Here is a 22,167-nt window from a genome sequence, read left to right on the forward strand (position 1 = left end):
GATATTGATTTAGCTAGATTAATCTATACCTAGCCTGTGATCAGATAAATAATAATAATATAATCAGATAAAAATCATTTAACAGCTCTGATATACACAGTAAACTGGTCAACCTACAGAGAGCTGGGGCACTGCTAACGTAATTGAAGAAACCAATGAGGTACTGAATCAGAAAAGCACTAAAAGCAGAACCTCATGAAGGTTAAAATAATATTTAAAATGCTTGAGTTAAACTCCCTGATAAATCAAGCATGTAGGGTTTATGGAAGGACAAGTCGTAAATATGTCATCTAACTAAGCTAATGTGATAATAGAAGAACAAGTCACGTTTTTCCTATTGATTTTATTGGCTACCATAAAGACCATTACGTGATTAATGTGTCTAATTGTTGTTGGACTGGAATAATGGATCCAGCTCATCTGATTTGGACACAACCTTGGCGATGTGAAGGAAACAGGGCAGTCAAAGCACTAAGATAATTATTTTCACAAACCCCTAACAAAGAAGGTCAACTAGTAAATAAATGTGATTCTTGTCATAATTTTTTTCCCACCCCAAACTCATTATAAGTCAACACAACATGACTATTTGGAGCAAGATTTACTGCAGGATACTTTATTAACACACATTTCCAGGAGTCTAGCCAACAACTCAACACGTTAATATCCATCAGCATGCGCACAGCTTTTTTCACCCCAAAAATGTACCCCCAGAACTCGTAGAGATTTAAGTGAAAAAGATCATTTGAATAAAAAGAAAACATGCCTGTGACCCAGATGTTTATAAGGTGGATCTGATCCACAGATAGAGACGGCAGCCTGTCTGCAGGCAACCTCAGATAGGAAAACAAACACAAGATATGTAACACATTTAAACAATCGTAAAAACACCAAAAGGAAAACTGTGAGGCCTAGAATTATGCTGTCTAAAACGAAAAGAGATTTTATAGTATATATAGTATAAGTGACTACAAAAGTAATTGACCCAGGTTTTATAGTAAGCAGAGGTACCGTGGGAATTATCAGGTGAAACTGTGTTGTTTTGCTGTTTTTGTTTTTTATTGTTGATGGGTGTTTTCCATTTTAAGTGACATATCATTTAAATACCAAAAGTTTGGTCACACGTCAAATCTATCCTGCATGGCGTGAACTGTCATCTTTGATAACAATCCTGATGAAGTGAGGCAGCAGGGCCAGAAATATGACTGAACCATAACTGCGATGGTGGCATCTAATTCAGCTGCTGTCATTCAACTATGTCACACTCAATGAGGTAACCAACAGTCACCACTTTAGCCCCAGGGTGTAACTGGCCTAACATCTGCTTTATATAGTAAACTTCTAGTAGTAGCAGCGTGATAAATGCCACATAAAATATGAAAATCTGCTTTATATAGTAAACTTCTAGGCGTGATAAATGCCACATAAAATATGAAGGCAGTGTCCTCTACTGAAACCCATATACTTACTGTTTTTTGGCACAAAGCAAGTCTAGACTTAATCAAGCATCACTGACCCAAATAGCTGTATGATCCTAAATTACTTTTTTAAGGGGCTTACTCAAATCCTCCTTTACCTAGAGATGCAATGACTCTGGATTATGTTTTAGGATTTTCAGAATTTAATTTTCCCAATTTTGTTGTTTAGGGATTTACCTTACAAAGATTCAATTTTGACAAGATACATCAATATGTTATATCAACAGAGGCTTCACACATTCTCAGTCAAATATACTGTACGAGGTGTGTAGGAAAATATCAAGATTATGATAGTGTTTTAAAATACCTACAGCACTGTATCCATTTTTTTTTATTTTAGTAGCCTGATGTTAAGCATGTAATAACAGTGTGTGTAAACAATGCTGAAGGCTTTCCAACAAGCTTTATAAAACTCAATATATCGTTTTGCCTATAGTATTGTAGTATACTGCAATAAATTGTATCCTGTTTCGTGAATTGTAACATATCGCCAGATTCTTGCCAATAAACACCCCTATGCTGTACATCAAATATTTGCTCCTTTCACAAATACATTTATATTTGCTGTATTAGGAGCAGCAGCTGGAGAAGGGTGACACTGTAAAAGCCTGCCCCCCTGGTTCTGTACGACATTGTTACATAAAAACAACAAGGTCCATGGCTTGCTTTTCAAAGGCAGTCTCTCCATCATGTCTTCTCTGTGACATTCGATCAAACAGTTGCTTTTCTAATGGACACAATATCAGATTAGAGTCAATGGTGAACCCCTGCGGTTGTCAGAGAGAAGCTTTTTAGACCAAAGATGCCATAGAATTTAATTTGAGTGTGAGTCAGTAAGTGCTCAACATACAGCCCTTTACAATTGTCTACTCCAAGAAAGCAACACTGCACTCCACTACACTACAGTTTCAGATAATGAAAACTTTGTTAAATCTATGAGATAGAAATGATAGAAATTCTTTCTATTTTCTATTCTATTCTATTCTATTCTATTCTATTTTTTGTATATTTTGACAACCAGTCTTTCCTAACTTTACAAGGAAAAACTTGGTTTTTTTTGCACACTTCCGCCCTTTAACCAAGAAAATATTTTTACCTGAGGGACTAAAAATAGATTAAAACCCCTGAGTTCTGTAGTGTGTTTGAAAGCATATGTTCTTCCCACTGGATTTCTTTTTTGCTGACTATAGGCTTGTAGTTTTATTAGTGCCTAGCTTCTAATAGTAATGTTCTATCAATCATGAACTCAGCACCAGATGCATTATTTTTTTAACATATCATGCAAACATACATAGAAGCAAGCAGAAGCCATTACATAGCTAGTGTTTGCGCAAAGTAAATCCTGTGTCCACTTGTTTACATGCTATATAAAATGCCACTTGTTTCCCAATGAAAAATGTATGAAGTGGGTAAAACTGTCATGTGCTGTTTGGTGTGTATAGTGACACCTAAAAACACTGTATAGTCGATTTACGCATGAATAAATAAGGTAACTGCTCAGTGCGTTAAAAGCATTATTTTTAATAATAAAAAATAATAAATAATTCACTAGGAGGCTACTTCATAGCCGTGTTTCTGTGTTCTGGACATTGATTAAGTCTGCTTACTTTGATTTTTTTTTTCCCCCAGAGAGAAAATGCAGTGCAATGCATCAACACCTGTTCTCTGGCACGGCCTCTGATATACTGTACCTGAGCCAGAGGGAGATGAATATTCCAAAGCGAAGTGATGGTAATGGAGGTAGCTTGGACACATCTTGGCTACAACATCTGACTACAATGCATTATGAAGAAAATAATAATAAAAGAAAGTCTTTGAACTCTTGATCAGTGCCTTTATTGACTAAAAAACATAAATGCAATTGTCTAAATGTGTCTGGAAGACACTAATACTGAGTAGGCCTTCTCCTGCATACACCTGCATAGTGCAATTCATTCCTTTACCAACAACGCCCAACACTGTGTGGAATTAGAATTCAACACACAAACTTAAACTAAGTGCGTAGTTGGAGATAACCCAAACAGAAATGAGATCATGCAGTAGCCTGGAGGTAAAGACACTCAGAAGAATGACTGTTGTTCTGTTCTGTATGTACTGTCATGTCTGACAGTTGTCATGATATTGGTTTTTTTTGTGTCCAGTATATTTTAGCACTCTGTGTCAGGAGAAGGATTTTCTCTTTTTGTTCTTGGCCCAACATTAGACAAAGTGTTTTTTTTATAGCAAAATCAGCTGACTGACCTCACAAAACACGCAGAGCACTTTACATGAAAGGCTACAGAGACCACCAGCACCTACCCTTTCACTAAGTCTACAAACAAAGAGTCTCAAATAAACAGTGAGACATCTGAATGTAAGCAGAAGAGGAGCACTCTGAAAACCTCCAAAGTAGCCACAGCCAACTTTACTGGTTTTCAACAAAAGCAGTAAGCAGACTGACCAAAGCTTTCAGACACCAATGTGCAGCAGCAGCAACAGCAGCAGCAGCAGCAGCCAGAGAGTGTCCTTCATAGATATAAAAAGTGACACTCAATAATTCACTACAGCCAATTCTTCTCATGTGAACATCCGTAGCTTCAGAGTGCAACGAATGGACTTGTCCTGATTCTTTCAGGTGATGGCAGAACACCAAACATAATGGTTTTCTAAACATATTCTTACAGGACTATCACTTTCTCATGGCATGCTAGCGTTCACCTTGGGGACACGTCATAGTCTCACAGCCCAAATGAACCATTGCACCGAGGGTTTGTGCTCACAGCTGGCTCCTGTCCCAGGAGACACTGCCTCTCTGCTCTGATGCCTGGTTCTGCAGGAGGTTTATTTCCACCACCACTGGAACACGAATAATGCTATCTGTTACTTAAAAGGATTGTAAAAAGACAAAAACAAAAAAACTGATCTTCATAAAAAGACAAATAACCAACAAGAAGATATTTAATGTGTTAAAAGAAACACTGAAGAAGCATCAGTGATTACTTCCACACAGAAATACTACAGCTGTCAATTGACTAATGAATTTTTAGTGCATTAATTCATAGTTATTGCATTTTTACTGTCTCCTTTAAATATACCATAAGAATATTACACTTTTTTAAAAGATGTGACAAAATATGTTTGTTCAATGCAAATATCTGGGAAAAGGAATTTGACTTTTAACAAACAAGAGTATTCCTTCCGATATTGTATCAGCAGCAAACATATTTTTCATTCTAGGAAATAAACCTAGGTGCACATTTCAGATGTGTCTTTGGGGTAAATATTCTCACATGTAGGTTAAATAACCATCTGTTCTTACTGGTCACTGCTGTTTTGTAATATTTGGAGAGGAGTGGGGGGGGGAGTCAGCCTGGCCTACATTTGATTTTAATAAGTCAAAGTATTTCATGACGGCTATCTGTCACAGACTGTATTCAGTGAAAGAGCGCAGGCTATAAGAGTTTGGCTATTGTTGACAACTTAAAAGGCAAGATCTCCTCTACTCTTAGAAAAGTTCAACAGTTTAAATAACAGATACAAAGATATTTATAACAGTGAGGATCATTTAAGATGGCACATGGGAGTCAACCATGTGTGTGAATGCTGCAAAGATGTTGACTATTTCAGTTGCCGAATGTTTCAAAAAGTATTGAATAAGAATACGAGGCTCCACAGTGGTCACAGCTGAATAAGTGCCCGAAGCTTGCACAGGTTGCAGCTCACTGACTTTGATAACTCCAGACTGTGTTTTAACTGAAGAGAGAACAGAGTCTTTTTTTAGGTGACAGAACAGAAGTTGTGCCTGAAGAAGTTCTGCATATTTTAAACAGCCCTTAGTCCTGTAGTCCATGTACGACACATAAAAGCACTATAACTGCCACAGTTAACTCAGCCGACTTCACAAGTTGTTGTCTTTTTCCTAACCCAAATCAGTGTCTGAACTACTTTTGCTGCAACAAAAACATTTAGGTTTAATGAGGCTTCCTGTTATCAGTGAGGAAACTGACGTCTGTTTTAGATTTTTTAATTTAGAATTTGCTGAGAGGTTTCTAAGTGCTGTGTAAAAGGTGTGACTGTCGGACAGTTATAAAAGGTTTATGATTCAACAATAATAATTGGATACATATTATAACTTGGTTATAATAACTATAACTACTAGACATAATGATTAACTCAACTCACAATACGATATGATTTTTTGTTCAAGATTCCCTTTTTTATGAGCTCCAGACAAATCATGAACAAATGAAATGATCCTTTATTTGTAAGAATTATGTAAAATAACATTACCAATTGAAATGATCTTGTGCAACTGCTAAAGTGAAATTGTTATCTTAAATAACAGAATGCAGAAATTTCACGAAAATTGCCTTTAAGAAAGTGTTATTTCAACATTGGTGTTTTTTTGCCATTAACATTTTGTTCAAACTGCTGATAGAAGAAGAATGCATTGCACAGAACAACATTTGTTTTAATTTATAAATGGATAATTGCCTTTAAAAAGAGCTTTGAGAAAGGAATGCAACACTAACATTCTTTTTAATCCCCTGACAACACAGTTCACACAAATGCATAATAATGCTGTGACAGTGTGAAAATAAAAACGATGAATTAACCTGCGGCGGAATGAACACAATTAACCTGCTCCGTTAGCCTTGGATTGGATGTTGCAGAACATACATAATTCACGCACCATCCTTTCTCAAGAAATCAAATAATATTCTAGCATTCCTTTTCTTGAAAATTAAAACATATCATCCTCTTAATTTTACACATTAATAACTAAAGCAAGTGCTGTTCTCTGGTGCAAAAATGTCTCTAAAGCTGCAGATGATCGTTCTCTGGCAGAGCGGATTGTGGTGGTGGTTTATTCTATTCAATCATATGAAATTCATAAGGGACGGAGGTCTTAGCAGCTGTGGAGAAGAAGAAGAAAGTGGGTCATGATCTAAAGGTACAGTAGTCGCTGCACTACACGAGTGTGAACCTTGACTTCTTCCTATATACTGTAAAATGCCTAGTGTCTTTCTGAAAGGTCCGACACTGCTGGTTTAAAGATATGAAATGTAATTGTCATGGTTTCCAATAGAAAGGTTTGAATAGGCTGGGAGAGAGAAGGAATTGTCACACACTTATCACCTATGGTGGGAAATGAATTTACCTTACAGAATGAAAATAAACGTGCTGTGGATCAACTAAAATAGCTGATTCAGAAAAAAAACAAAACAACCTGGAGTGCAAAGGTCTGTGCATTAGCCAAACGTACTGTACCGCCATTCAGTACGCAGGGTAGAATTATAACCAGTAGGAGGCAATACTTGAACTGATCCCACCAAAGTCACACAGCTGGATGAGGACGAAGCTGTGAAGTGCACTATAGCAGATGAGCAGTGAATGAGAACAAGAGTGGAAGCCAGGGAGGGGAGGGGGTGTTGGGGAAAGAGAACCACTGGAAAAACAGGCAAAGTAGAACTAATGCATGAGTGCTCTTCACACTGTTTGAGGTGTATCCCTGCTGTGCTTATCATAACACAATTTACTCGTCATCAGGCAAAGATCTTCACTGCCACACTGTTTACTTTGTCTGTTTGACATCTATTAGGAACATGCATAAAACACATTTTTTTTCATTATTCCTAAGATTTATTAAATAAAAATGAAGGACAATTGTACATCAATATAAAATCTAGATTGCAAATGCACCCCACTTAAATATGAAAAGTGTATTTGAAGGAAGAACTGGATGCAATACTGATAATGGTTTTGTACTGGGACATCACTATTATTCACAATAAATGATGATTTGACCTGAACATGTCTACACAGCCTACAGCCCGAGTGGCGTATTACCATTTCAAACCCTTCTCCTGTGTGAGAATACGCTGGTTAGACAGTACAACCAAGTTCTGTTGATTAATGATATGTTTTTGTGTTGAAAAAAGTCATTTTTGCTTCATTTTGAGGTTTATTAAATGATAATCAGTGTTAAATGTACTGCTCTTACAGACAATAACAAAGGGTGGGCCGCAGAAAAGAGGTCAGACCACTTGAGACATGATGTGGACTGAAATCCTGACAGCCATGAGTCAGGTAAAAGTATTTTGGTGTTAGTAGATGTTTAGTGTTGAATGACCTGCGCAAATGGTCATGAATAAATTCTAAAGCCACATGTGAAAAATCTACAATGTTCACAGCTGTGTGTAGTCTTCCTTTTCATTCTTTTGCATTTTGAATGATGCGGTCAATGTTAAGTCTTCACTGTTTGTGTGTGAAGCTGGAGCTGGGGGGTTGGGGAAGGTTGTCCTGGTGTGTCTACAGCCTGGATTATGGTTCTTAATTTAATTCGACTACCACAGCATGTGCTCTTTTTTTATACAGCCCACACAGATTTTAATGTGTGTAAGAACAAAATGTACCAACTGTTGAAATGAAAATCCCTTAATTACTAGGTTAAAATCAGTGCCATAATTGAACAAACAAATGCTCTTTTCACACTACTGAGTAGTGGTAGTGAGTCAGTTTACTATTCTTGTGTCATGTGGAATTAGCTCTAATGTCCTGAGAGTCACAGCATGTAAGCTGCCTTTCAGCTGCAATCCATGCATGACCTATTTCAAAAGATCAACAATCATGACCATGAAAAGAGGAAATCCCTTTTTTGGGATGTGTTTAAGGTTTCTAAACCATGGTGGTTCACTGACTGCTTGGAGGTGACTCAACTATTTGTGTAAAGGCTACAAGTCGATTGACATGCTGTTAAAATACATCCTGGAGAGATCGCCTGATCTCATGGGTCTGATCATTGGACAATTCTGTGTTCTGATCTCATAATTTCCATATGGCTAGTTAATGAAGCTGTGTAGTGAAGTCAAGAGAAGCAAAATCAATCCAGTGGAGCAGCAAAGCTCAGCAACTACATGGAGCACACATCACAGCCTTGACATTCCCCAACCTTTGCTAGAGCGCCCCCTTTTCATAGAAAGAAGAAAAATGAGAAGTTAATCTCCTTTTTTTTTGGTTTGGGGGAATATTTAGGGGAACAGTCACACTGAAGCTTTTCAAGGAAAACATTTTAATCTTTCCTCAAAAAACGTCAGCATGACTGTGGAGAGATCAAAGAATATTTTTTGATGAAGAGTTTTCTCCCATGTCAGTATAAATTCTCCTTAGTGTGGTTAATTAGGTTGTTTTCTGTTGACTGCAAGCCACAGAAACTTACTCACATAATCTACAGACACAAACCGCTCACTGACCCTTCATGTCCTCAGAGACTAAAAGCATCTTTTAGGATTTTTACTTTAATGAGTTTTCTGTTTGAGGAGTCATATGAATTTAATGAAGTACAGTGATTACACATTAATAAATCATGGAAAGGAAACATGACTCCATTAGAGTAATGGTTCCTTCTTCTCATCCCTTATCTCTAGCATTTGTGTTCCTCTGTTGAACTAACTAAAAACAACCCCACTTGTAGCCCCCCCCCCCTTTACAAGCAGTAAAATAGGACAATAGAGTGATGTTGCCTCTTGTTGTTATGTGGTTAAGGTCAATAAAATAAGACTTCTAAGTGCTTGGTGGAGACCAAATGCAAAAAAAAAAAAGAAATCCAAGTCCTTTTAAGAACTTTCACAGTTTCCGAACTAGGACTGGGTGACAGGGTCCAAAAATCTTGATATTCTTTTGCTAAATCTTGATAAACAACACTTGGGGACATTCTAAATTACACATCCCAATAATACAGTTCTATCTATTACAAACAACGGATTACTGTATTAAATGAAAATACACTAAAAAAAAAGTTTAAACCAAGTGTTTAATTAACATTAATTTACATTTAAGACAACTTAAATCCATGATATCATCCTCAAATCATCCTAGATTAAAACCATGAGAAACATTCAAACCGTGGCAAACATTTAGGGGTGGTAAGAAATGTATTTGGCACCTTTGAACATGGTGAATACTGATCTGATATTCTGCCATGGGAGCCAAGTAGCCGACTCAAAGATACTCATTAGGACCAGAAGTTCCCAGCATTCAGAAGGCCGTGTGAGACCTGGATTATCCATTATCAATGTGAATTAAACTTCTTTTTTCTGCCCTTCACTCTCTTTCAAGTGTTCGCCCCAAGCGCAGGGCATTTTCTCTCTACTGCATGGTGATTTGAATTCAGAGGGTGCCAGATATTTTCAAAGACCTACTTAACATTGTTGTACAAAGCAGAGCATCAGTGTGGTGAACGCAGGCGGCTGACGAGTGTTTCTTTGTACTTTTTTTTTTTGGTTGAAAAAAATGCACATGTGGGCTTGCACGGCATGATATCCAATAATATGCACAATATATATTACACTAATCTACCGGAAGCATCTGTCTCAAACTCCCTGTCCACTGATAGTGGATATTTGTATCTGAAATTAATAAATATAGGTCAAAGATTATGCCATGCTAAGCAAGAGGCTTTTACATTATACATGGCTTAGCATCCCTCGTGTGAATAACATTTGCATCCCTGATATTCACTCCAAAGTGATGTAATTTGACAATGCTGAATATGTGCCGGCTTTTCCAGCCGTGCCACATCCACAGGAGAACAGAGCCAGGCTGCTCTGTGAATAACAAGCTGGACAGGAATTTACAGAGTCCCAAACCATATGCGACGAGCGTGTTCATGGCATGTTAAGCCACTGAAAGCACTGTGCAAGGCTGTTCAACCACTCCCCCAACATTGACCTCAGTGCAATAATCCAGCTATATTTCTTTATGACCCACTGCTTTAACCTAATACATTTGGACATGACATGAATAGGGTCCATAGGTCAACCTACCCAACAGGGAACTACATTAGCAAAAAAGAAGCAGTAATGGATAAATGGTTGATGCTGTGAGAGGACCACAATGCGACCAGACCAAAACAAAAACATGATGGGTCGTTATGCACTAGACAAGATATGCTGTTTTAATACAAGCCAAAAAGGAGACCTTTTCCCAATGAATTACAGTACTCAAGTATAAAACCAGAGTTCAGTAGAATTGCCTGCCTTACATCCTCCTGCGTTCAAGCCCCAGAGGACCCAGTTATATATTATTATAATTATTTTATTATGTACTGACTGTGATCTGTGACTGTGTATTAAAGAAGCGATGAGTGAATGAACAGGACAATTAATAAATATATACTTTCATTCTGCTAATGCATTAAAATATGGTGAATATTTTTATATCTGATTTCACAAATTAATTTCCACTGTTAACATGTTACAATTTCATTCATAAAGGGAAACTTTAAAGGACAACATGCATCATCACAAATGAAATATAATGTGCTCTTTTATTTAAAGGTACGCCTCTTGCTCAACCAGGTAACATCTGTGCTGGTTTTCAAACCAACATAATTGGACTAAAAGAAATCCATTCAGTCTCGTTGGTACAGTGACAAAAGCAGAGACAGATGTCAGCTGCTGCACACTGTGTACTTTGCTAAACTCTATTCACACTGACTTTTCTTCTGTCAAAAAGAGGGGACTGGAAGATGTGTTTGTCTGCTGACCTACTGCTCAACAGTTTTTGATTTCGCATGCCCATTGTGAAGTTGATTTGGGGCCAGAAATTTTGAGGGGGTGAGGGGTTCTGATCAGTTTAAGCCTAGCCACCAAAACATCTAGACTTTTGTTTATCACAATCATCATCATAATAATGCCAGGATATGTTCAACACACACAGTGTGCTGCCAGTGTTTAGGTCAATTACAGATCAACCAGCTTTAATCCCATTAACCCCCTCCTCTCCCCCAATAGTCACCAATAGGTGCCACAGGCATGTGTGAACCAGTACTGCAGCAGAATAATCAAGAGCACATTAGTAATTAGAAATTGACTACACTATCAAACTCAGACTGAGCTGCACAGCACATGTGGGATGACAGTGTAAAACTGCTGCAGTTACTGCACTGGATACACATAATAGTCCCTGACTAACACCTGCATAGGCCAGGCCTTTTACATCACACATATAATACCAATAATAACTAGGGCTGTCAAATAATTTTAAATATCATTAATAATAATTTCTTATTTTTTCTTTTTAATTGAGATAAATCCAAATGATGGAATTATTAATATTGGAAAATGTAAAGAACAGTACACAAAATCATAACATTACTTTCCATTGTGACTGTGGCTAGTGGAACATGTTTAAAAGTTTGGTGAAGCCCTTGTCCTCCACAATGTTAATCAGTCTGCAGTCCCTCACAATCCATTTTACTTTAAAAATGTCTCTCTGCAAACCACTAACCTAATTTTTTTTTTTAGAAAAGGGGAAGGGGAGGTGGGGTGAGGTATTACTGTGACCACTACGGTAATTTGGTCACGCACTAGAAATGTTATTTATAAGGCAAAATGACAAGGACACTTACAATTATAATGTTTCTATTTTTCAATACCAAATGCATCCCTAATGACAAAACTAATGTCATTTGGCAGAATGGAGTAGTTTTGCTGGCTGAGGCAGACTTAGCCTGGAGCTACTCTCTGCTATTCCTGGTGAGGAAATATGCTGGACTGGCCTACATACCTGCTGCAACTGTTATATGGACGACAGCTAATAAACCTGCGTGAAAAAATGCTCCAAAACACTATTATCACATAGAGGTCCCCCCGGCATGACCTGAATTTTTCTGAATTCGTTTAGATAATGCAAGTCAACTGGTCGACAAATACAGGATTAATGAGTATGTCTGTTTCATGACTTTCTTAAATGAAACTAACGTGCCAAAACAATGTGGTCTGATATTTTATTATATTTTATTTTTGTTGGCTCCTTAGTAGCCAACAAAAGCAGTTTTGATCAACTTTAAGATTGTTTTTGATGGTCTATTATTGAATAATAATAATAATAATAATAATAATAAAACCATGAACAAACTGATCGTGGAATTATGACGAAAAAAATAAAGGCTCACATTGATTTACTTTGCTCCAAAAATTTTGAGGTTTTTTCCAATATTCCAGTTAAATTAAACTAGGGATGTCCAATATGAACTTTTTGCTGACCTGATACTGTCCAAACTCCAAGTTCTGATTCCGATAACAACCGATACCGATATATGCAGCAGTTTTTTCCCATATCTGTGGTAAACGTCTTAGGACCCCACCCGCGATTCCAGCATATTTGGCAAAACCCAAGCCTTGCATAATTGGATTTTCATTATCGTAGGAAAAACCAACAATTCTTACAGATATTCCATAATTATGCTAATATCGGTTCGGCGATATTATTGGACATCCCTAAATATAACTGTACTACTTTTAGAAAAGCTTGGAAATAAACCACAAATTGCATTTTCACTCACTAGTTTGTACAGTTTGAATTTTTAACAAAGGACTTGTGCTTGTAGCTGCAGAGGTGGCAGGAACAAATGTATTTTAAAGGCAAAATTCAACTTAGCTCATCTGTAAATATGGTAGAACCTAAATTGGAGATAAACACCAAACTACAATATCATCTATTTTGACACAACTAGAAACTTTACATAAAGATAAATCATCACTGCCGGTGGTGGGTTATGACACACATCAGTCCAATCAAACTGGAAAGCTGCATCTGTCCGCTGCACAAGATTAATTCATTATTGATGAGCAGCATTTTAAATTAGTATCAGCTGAGGAAGGAGCGCAAACAACAAGAGAGAGAGACGAGTGTTAGAGGAACTATCCTGTTATGGGTCACTGCCACAGCTCAGGAGTGCAGAGCTACAGTAGGTCTGAATGTGTACAAGACATTCTGTGGGTGGTGTCTACTGTAGCACTGATGCTTAGCAGGGATTTAGTCAGAAAATCTGTTGCAACATGAATTAAAGCCTTATTTCTAACAGAACTGCATGTTTCTTTACAAGAATTGCCAGAGTTCAGCAAAATCGTTACATTCTGTGTCTATCAGTGACACCTTAACATTTTACAGAGGAATTAGTGGCCTGAGATTAAACACTAAGTACCAAATGGATGTGTACAATACAAAGCAGAATGACTACTGTATCCGCTGTAATCACTTTCACTTATAACCTCTACAGTGACCACAGATGGTGACTGCTGTCAGAACAGAGACAATCCCCACAGAACCATAAACATCAGGTCAGAAGGACATCTGTCACTGGGGACGTCTGATACATTGTCCTACTGACATCTCTCCACAGAGGTCAAAGGATGTTGTTGTGTTGTTACTGGGACTGTGCAATATGTTGACTAAAACTGATCACTTAAAAAAACAAATACGCATTCTGGCTTAGTGTTTTAAAAAAGTTGGAGGAGGAGCAGATGGACAGCAGTTAAGTAAATTATACATACATTTTTTTAATTTCTAATTGTTTTAATTATTTAAATCTACTTTGTTTCAGGGGCAGCCTGGACCTGGTAGTGAGAGAATCAGGCCTGTACCACTGGATCACTAGTTCGAATCCTGCCCTTGCTGTGGTGTGTGTAGCAAGCGCCACAAATTCCCTCACACAACAATATAGAAAGGAATAATTTAAACAACAACTTAAAAAAATTCAATGAAATGATGCTCTGTCAAAAAGACCTAATTTTGACGATTATGTAAAACACAGAAGCAGGATTAGTACACTGTTTCAGCAATAGCACACACAATTAAACTCAAACTAATTAAAAGTAACTTGGTTTTCCAACATCAAATGTTTTAGGTAAATTAAGACACTTAATTGAATCCCAGCAGGCCATTCCCAATGATACCAAAGACTCCATGCAGCAATCAAGGTCGTCTCACGTCATCAAAGAAATGACACACATTCATGACAGCAAGACTGCCTTAAACTACACAAGACAGCGCTTCAAAAGCAAGCATTTAGTAACACATTTTGTTATATTGTCATATGACTTAATAAAGAGACCTACCTTGTGTGTGTACGGTGCTTCTCCAAGATTAATCCCATCCTTTGAAAGTTTATCCCTAATGAGAACCTTCAGTTTCAGTTTGGGGTAGGTCACAAAGTCGTTACAGTCCGTAAATCTCAGGTTATGGTTTCCAGGACAGGATATCTGGTGCGTCTCTCTTGCACCTGTGTGTGTCCTCCGCACTCTGAAGTCCTCTTTTCTGCTGGTCAATAAAGTGTCGTGGCAGGACGAGGCATCCACGGGTTCCAGGATAAAATAATAGCCTGGTGTTTTTCTTTTGTCACCCTCTTTCAGCGCCTGCACTGCAGTGAGGAGCCGGTGTCTGTGGTACTGAATGCCGACACCGATGGCATCCAGGTCTGGTTCTCCGATCTGCTTGCAAACCTCCAGGTCGTCGTATCCGTTGTCGATGAATGACTCCAGGTACTGGGCCAGATGGAGCTCTGTGAGCCACTCAAGGACAAGATTTGGCCCTTGGCTCATTTTAAGGAAAGGAGGAGGGTTGGCTTACATGCACTTTATCTTCATTTTAATGATGCTGGGCTGAAATGAGGGTCTCATATAGGTCCCACTGCACACACAGGTCCAGACAGAATTCTGTGGAGATGTCTTTAAGCTGGGGGAAAATTAAACATAAGATTAAAATGTCAGTATTTAGTTCATTTCAGAACTGAATAATCCATATTTTACTACTCTAGCCTGTTAAAGGTTCTTTTAATGGTAACTTTAACATCATCTGGAAGAGTATGCAGTACTCTGGACAATTTGCCAAAGAAAGATAACACAAACAACTATTTACAGCAACATTCACTCTGAATTCCATGTTTTTGCACTTGTTTATATTTAAAGTCAACATAAACATACCAAACAGTGCATCAGATGCCCTGGTGTCACAAACATTAATTGTTGAGTCCAGGTTCCAGAGAGATTTGCAAACTTAAAAAGAAGGACATGGTTCTAAGATATTGACGCCGACATTTATTAAATTGTTTTTGTGTTTGTTTTTTATTAGCTCATTACTGGAAACTTCTCTTATGCTAGCGGTTCACAAACTTGTTTGCAGGCCCCGCTTTTGGCAGGTTTTGATGCATAAACTTAATAAAAGGACGAATCGAAACAAAAACGCGCGCTTTTTAAAAAAGAATCACACTCATTGCAAATACTACATTAGCAACACGTTCGCAGAACTGTTTAATAAATATCTTTGTGTTCAGGAAATCCTAACCTTATTGTTGAGCTGTACTTGATAATATTGATTTAACACGAATAACTGCTACTCTTCTGGAACAAAGACACTTACCTATTTATTTAACCTTGTGGAATTATAATAATGAACAACCTAAGCATGTTTATCGTTTTAGAAATAGTCTTAGTTTTTTGGGTTTTTTGTTTTGTTTTGTTTTTGTTAAAAGGCTACATATATAGTATGTAACTAAATATGACTAGACGCAGAGTAACCGACTGCTTCTTCTAAGTTCATGAAAGGTTTTAAGTTGAAGTTTAAAAAGATGCCGACGGTTATTTAAACGTTTAGATCTGTTTTATTTGTTACACCTGTGATAAATGTTCACGCCGAGCAACAGATAAAGAGATGAAGCTTAATGTCACACACATACAACACCTTTCTCCATGTAACCGTTTTGCAAAACACCAGAGGAAAAACACAATAAAACTGCATTATTTTTACCTGTTTGTCACTGCGTCACTCCAGCCCGGTGTCTGGACGTTTTCAAAGTTTACGGCAGTCTGAAAAGAAACTACGGTAGCTCCCGCTGCCGCTGCTGCCGCCACTCTGTCACTGGCTGTGAATGATGCAGCTGCTGAGTGTGGAAGACGAACCGTGGAGGAGGAGAAAGAGAGCAAGCCCAACTGCATCACGGGATATCTGGCAGAAACTGTCGCCACCTGCAGGATATCCTGAAAAACAATGTAAAAAAAAAAAAAAAGGAATACTTGTATTTAGAAAAAAATATTGTTTTATTATTATTTTAACTTTTCTTTTTTGTTTAACATATGTGATGCTGTTGGAGAAAAGGTTCTTAATTTTAATCTAAACCTTTTTTTTTTCAAATTAAAGTAAAAACATTAGGTTAAATTATAGTAACATAATTTTTCCACGAGAATTCTTTTTTTAAATGATTAATTCAATTTTAATGTTATTACTATTATTTTAATATGTTTATTATTATTATTCATACTACTACTACTAATAATAATAATAATGCAACAGGTTGCCACTCAGAGGCGCCAAGTATGTGGTTCCTCTAAGAACCAAACCCAGGACTGTGTACTCTCTTCTCATGAGGAAGTCAAACTAACCATCACACTCTTTTCTTCCCTGGAGGATTGTATATGGTAAAAATGAATGAATAAAACACAGGACAACTGTGTTGTGATTGGTTTTACATTTATTTTCCATTGCACAATAATATCTATATATATATTGTATCTACAGTCTAAATTGTTTGTGGCAGCAGATTAAGTCAGACATCCATGTGAAATTTATTTTAATAAACTGTACAAAAATTGCCTACTATGAGAAAATACTGCAACTCCACAGATATTCATCCCAGAAGACAGATGGATGGGGATGGATGAACGGATGGATGGATGGATGGTGAGTCAGAAACCCTCCAGCTTCCTGCATGGAGCCTTGAACTGAGATGATAATTCAATGCCTTTTTTACAGTGCAGGGAAAGCAACGAGTTTCCATGAAGCAGAACAGTAACAGAAACAGAGGTACCAATAAAATAAATAGATAAATCTCTCACACATATAAAATTGGCATCATCAAACCAAGAAAAACAAGAAAATGGACACGGCTTAAATGTGTGTGATGAGACGTTAGTGTGAGGGAGGGGTTTGTTCAACGTGGTGGTAAATATAAATGACAGAACAGACAATCTCTAACAGGGATAATACATGGTCGTTTCAAGTTTGTAAACACTTAATATCATGCATCCTTCAATGTGCAATAAGAGACCATTTAGGACATATACGTTGCAAACTGAAGCACTTCAAAGTCGAGGCCACGGTTCGTAGAAAGTCAGAGCGGCCCGCTGAGAGGAGACGACGCCCCCTGCAATAGCAAAGCTTGAATCAGAGATGAGCGCGTGTTTATATATAACCAGAAACTGTTCACTGTCAGGTCGGGATGATTGAATCGTTATACACAACCATCATTTGGACACTGATGTGTAGGTTACGCTCTCCCAAATTTACATTAAAGGTTGTCATTTTTCAATAAGTCTTAAATTAAAATGTATTTATATATTTATATATATATTTATATTTGTTTTCATATTTATAAATATAATCATGGTCTTTATGATCTTGCATCGAAAACAAATCTGAGAGTGAAGCAGTTAGCATAATTGGCAATGACACAAATAAGCATAGTAGGTTCTGTCATGTTTTGGTCCCTTCAAAAATAATAAAATGGGACACAAACAAAATAACACAGTGAAATCATTCCAACAAAACTCTTATTTAAGTACAAAAAATAGTGCAAAACCCACATTGACTTCTCTTTAGACTATGTTTCTCTCAGTAGTACTGGATATAGTAGCACAGGTTTAAATCAGTCAGCATAAATGTGAAGGGATTTTGTTTTTTTAAAACTGCTGCTTATTAGTTTTGTATGTTTCTTATTTTTTTGGTTAAACCGATATCTCAGACTTCACTATGTGTCTAAGTAAACCTAAGGAATCGAACTTAAAACATCTCACAGTATCTCGTAAATTGGATTTCATGTCTGTAAATTCAAATAAGTCTACAGCAACTTGGTGCGGTAATGAGTGACGCCTTTGTCCACAACAGAAGAAAAAGACATTTTCAATCCTAAACTGTAACTTTGTCTTTGTCAAGTATTGCTGCTGTTCATGGTCAGTGAGTTTTGTTTCTTTCTGTTAAAGTAACAGAAAGCGGGCAGACTGGTTTTTGTTAAAATGTTCAAAATATTAGTACATGTTCTATGAAACATGAAGTGGTTACTAAAATGACACACTACGTCCATGCCAGTCCTGAATGCTGTCCAAACCTAAGTCTAGAAATAACACAGGTGTGTAACTGCCTGTATAAGCACAATGTGATACGTTTTTTATAACATTGGAGTTAGAAGCTGACAGTGATGTCCCAAAAGAAAATGGATACGATGTAAATCATCAGTGTTAATATTTCAAACACTTGTGATAAAGTATAAAATACAAGATGGACATCCTTTTTCATTTTGACAGTGAAGTGTAAGTTTGGCTGTAGTACCACTATACACCAGAAGAGGCTGACTCTATACTTTAATTAAATCTTGTTTATGTTTTTAATACATGACAGCTTAAAATAATTTTTACGTAATCTAAAAAAGAACATGGAAGCTCAATCTACAAATTCAAATTTCAGTTGCATGAAGTAGTAGCCAAGAATAATAATAAAAAAAACTATTCTATTCTCTGAAATACACCCCAACTCCATCTTAAAAAAAACCCTGAACTCCAAGAATAGCTGATGACAGCCACAATGTGTAACAGGGATTTTTAACAAGCCTAAAAGCATGATCTAACAGTCTGCTCCTTTTGTTTGGCCTGGGAAGAGTGTTTGTAAACAAGTCCAACAACTTTGTCTACGTTGGACAAAATATTACATTATTGTTTTTCCCACTAACAGAACTCAGTGACCTCAAACACAACAACTTGAAAACTCTTAAGATTTCTCTGTTAAAACTGCTGTTCAATAGGGACCAAGCTGACTCCAATCATACGACAACTCTGTGAAATTAAGCAACTCTTTGGTGTCGAAAAAGAACATGGCCGCAAGCGTATGATGCACCTTGCCTGAACCTGCGCTGTCAGATTTGTGTCCAGCCGTCCTTGCTATTTACAACATTTGGCAGCATATGGAACGGACGTTGGTCTAGTCGAGGGCAGAAAAGATGATGCTCCTACACTGACACAGATTGTAGCGTAGTACCTCATGAAAACAAAGGGGAAGTCTGTTTGATTCTAGATAGTCACTTTGGGAAACAACGCCAAGCTTCTTGAAATTCGCCTTAGATAAAAGCGCAGGCTAAATGCATAAATGTAAATGTAATTTATGCAGAACTAAAAAAAACAAACAAGATGGACACATAAATAGGCTCGAGCATATGCATTATGAGGCAAAGGCAAGAGACAAAAGACGACTGACGTTACTGTGACAGACACAGCGATGCTCGGTCGTTTCTACCGATGGCTACAAAGACGAGACAGTTTCCAATGTGCTAAGACACACATGCTTTTTTTTCCTACACCAGACCTAAATGAATGACAGACAGAAAACATGAACAGATAGCCATCATCTATAGATAAAATCTGTATCACAAAAAATTGAAATTTTAACCAAAATATACATTTATGTTAATTACAATAAGGGCAATTTTATGCCTCGTCTTCTTCATTTATATAATTTCGTAACAACCTTCAGGATTTTCTTTCCAGTGTATGAACTCTTCATTTCTACCTTTAGGTTTCTCCACCATAGATTAATGTAAACTCTTGTCAGCAGGGTAAGAACAAAAGACGGAAACAAAATGTAATGCCAAAAAAAAAATATTTGAACTATTATACTGTCCCAATAAATAACTCCACTTAAAATAAAATCTAAAGTGACTCTCAGAGAACATGCCGCTTATTCTTCCAAGGCCCTAACTTGAATGAAAAACTCTTGGAGGAAAACAGCAGTATGAGATGAACTAGTGTACTACCAGCCCTTACTCAGTGAGAGGCAATAATTTATCTTCTCCCTGTTTTTTATTTAATGGTTTTAAGTGCTTCGAAAGGCCCTTTCTGGACAAAAAAAAGACAATCAAAAGGACAGAATTTTACCTCTGAAAATAATAATTTAGACAAGAAACAAAAAAGTGGGAAGTCGTTCAGTGATACAATCACTCCTGTTGAGTTGATTAAACTCAGAGCACACAGGTTCATCAGACTTGTCTCCTCATTTCGGTCCACTTTGTTTGGCAGACACCATAAAGGGCAGAGAAAGGTAGAAATTAAGAAAAAACCAAAAGAACAATCAGGCCACCACAAGTACATGTTTCGCAGAAGTGTCTTCCTTTTCTCGGAAACGTAAGAGCAGGGTATATAGATATATGTGAGATATATATGAACGCATGACTGAATCCTTTGCCCCTCTGTTCTGAATAGTGATATTGATGAACTCCACAGTTCTGCGCTGAAAATGGAAAAAGAGATTCCTCCGTTTCCTCCTCTTCCTCCATTTCTTTTCCCTTCTGGCAGCGCTGGGTTGAGCAGCGTATGCTCCTCAGCGGTCCTCCAGTGACACATGTAATGCTGGGTGAGGGGTTTTGTGCTGAGAATAAAAGCATGAGTCTGTTGAGCAGAACCCGGCGTGGACAGAAATGGAGAAAAGAAGAAGAGAGAGAACCTGCGACACCTCACAAATATGTGTGGTGTGTGCGTGATTACAGAGTCTGATGCTCCACACGCTGCCCATCAGAGCTGGTACCACTTCTTATCTTTGTACTTCAGCATCATCTGAAGGCACAAAGAAAAACAAAACAAGAGTCAGAAATCAGTAAGTAAACTCTAATCAGGGACTTAGAATACTATCTTCATTCAACTACAGATCCTGGCACTACATCGCCGATTCGACCGTGCATTTACACAAAAATGTATCCCAGAGTGGAGGAGTTTGAGAAACCAAGGTGATACGATACACTGCTATGCTACTTCTGACCATGCTTCTGACCATGCTGGAGAAGTTAATTTGGCTCTTTAGTGTTTTACAGTTAGCCATTTAGGTCTTTTTGTGTTTCTCTTTTGACATTCTTCGTTTGTTTACATTTTGCAAGCTTTTCAGAACTTCCGCTTCAAATTCTTCCAGTGTTAGTATGTTAGAGCATGGGCGACACAGCACCACACCCAGGCCTGGCATATGTAGTACAGGGACTGGAGTTGTATTCAGTAGCTCCATTTAAAATCTCTTGCGCCAGACCAGTGTAAACAATCATATCAAGAGGTTCTGTAGTCATATTGTATCGTAGCCACGTAAACAGGGCCTAAACTTTTTTTTACCCCTCTGTTAGCCAGCGATGTTCTGAGAAGTTGGTGATAATGGGGCACTGTATGCTCTGACCAAAAAAACCCTGACAAAGTCAAGTTCCCTTTAAAGGATGATTTTTATGTCCGAAATATGTCTGTTGCTTACATCATGGGCGTGTTTGGAGAAGGAATCTGCACTGGCCATCATGGCTGCACTTCTCTCTTCCAGCTCGCCCAGCTTCTGCCCTCTTTCGTCTAGGGCTATCCGGGCTCGGGCCAGATCTCCCACGACTCCTGATGCTGCGCCCTTCATGCCCTCCATGCTGCCTGGGCCGGGGATGTGTTGAGCGAGGCTACGGGAAGCCTTACCAGCAGCTGTTTCACCAACTGTCAAGTTTGGTTTTTTTTTAATAACAAAAGACCAAATGGAAAAGGTGATGTGCTACAGTACTCTACAAGCAAGAAATGTGTGAATGTGAAACCAATCTGTACTTACAGAGATCCTCCCTGTCCAGAGACTGAGCTCCTCCACCAAAAAGACCTTTAAAAAAACCCCGGTTTGGAGCCTCAGGTGTCTCCACAGGGGTAAATAACTCACTGAGCATTTCCTGCAGGACAGAAACATCAGCAGATTTCCATTTTTATTCCCTGTACACAAACTGACTGACTGACCCATTAAGATTCTTTTTTTTTTTTTCTTTGGTGCAGCCCCAGGCATTTCATGATCTAAACATAGAATTTCAGAAGTAGGCAAACGGCCTGACTATTTC

At 37.7% G+C, this 22,167-nt stretch overlaps 2 protein-coding genes across 5 annotated transcripts in view; both read right to left on the minus strand.

Moving 5' to 3' along the window:
- LOC103379568 (SAM and SH3 domain-containing protein 1-like) overlaps nt 1-16,247 on the minus strand; it is a 39,547-nt gene extending 23,300 nt beyond the window's left edge. The window contains exons 1-2 of the mRNA XM_017038206.2: nt 16,047-16,247; nt 14,360-14,975 (exon numbers count right to left, since the gene is read on the minus strand). Coding sequence (XP_016893695.2) covers nt 14,360-14,842 — 483 coding nt within the window. The 5' untranslated portion in view covers nt 14,843-14,975; nt 16,047-16,247. The remainder of the gene's footprint in view (nt 1-14,359; nt 14,976-16,046) is intronic.
- Nucleotides 16,248-16,749: 502 nt separating this feature from the next.
- stxbp5b (syntaxin binding protein 5b (tomosyn)) overlaps nt 16,750-22,167 on the minus strand; it is a 29,564-nt gene continuing 24,146 nt past the window's right edge. For all 4 annotated transcript variants that reach the window (XM_017035543.2, XM_008311001.3, XM_008311008.3 and 1 more), the window contains 3 exons: nt 21,894-22,005; nt 21,564-21,784; nt 16,750-20,890 (listed from right to left, as the gene is read on the minus strand). In XM_017035543.2, coding sequence (XP_016891032.1) covers nt 20,849-20,890; nt 21,564-21,784; nt 21,894-22,005 — 375 coding nt within the window. In that variant the 3' untranslated portion in view covers nt 16,750-20,848. The remainder of the gene's footprint in view (nt 20,891-21,563; nt 21,785-21,893; nt 22,006-22,167) is intronic.

Source organism: Cynoglossus semilaevis, chromosome 1 (assembly GCF_000523025.1).
Source record: "Cynoglossus semilaevis isolate Cse_v1.0 chromosome 1, Cse_v1.0, whole genome shotgun sequence".
Classification (NCBI taxonomy): domain Eukaryota; kingdom Metazoa; phylum Chordata; class Actinopteri; order Pleuronectiformes; family Cynoglossidae; genus Cynoglossus; species Cynoglossus semilaevis.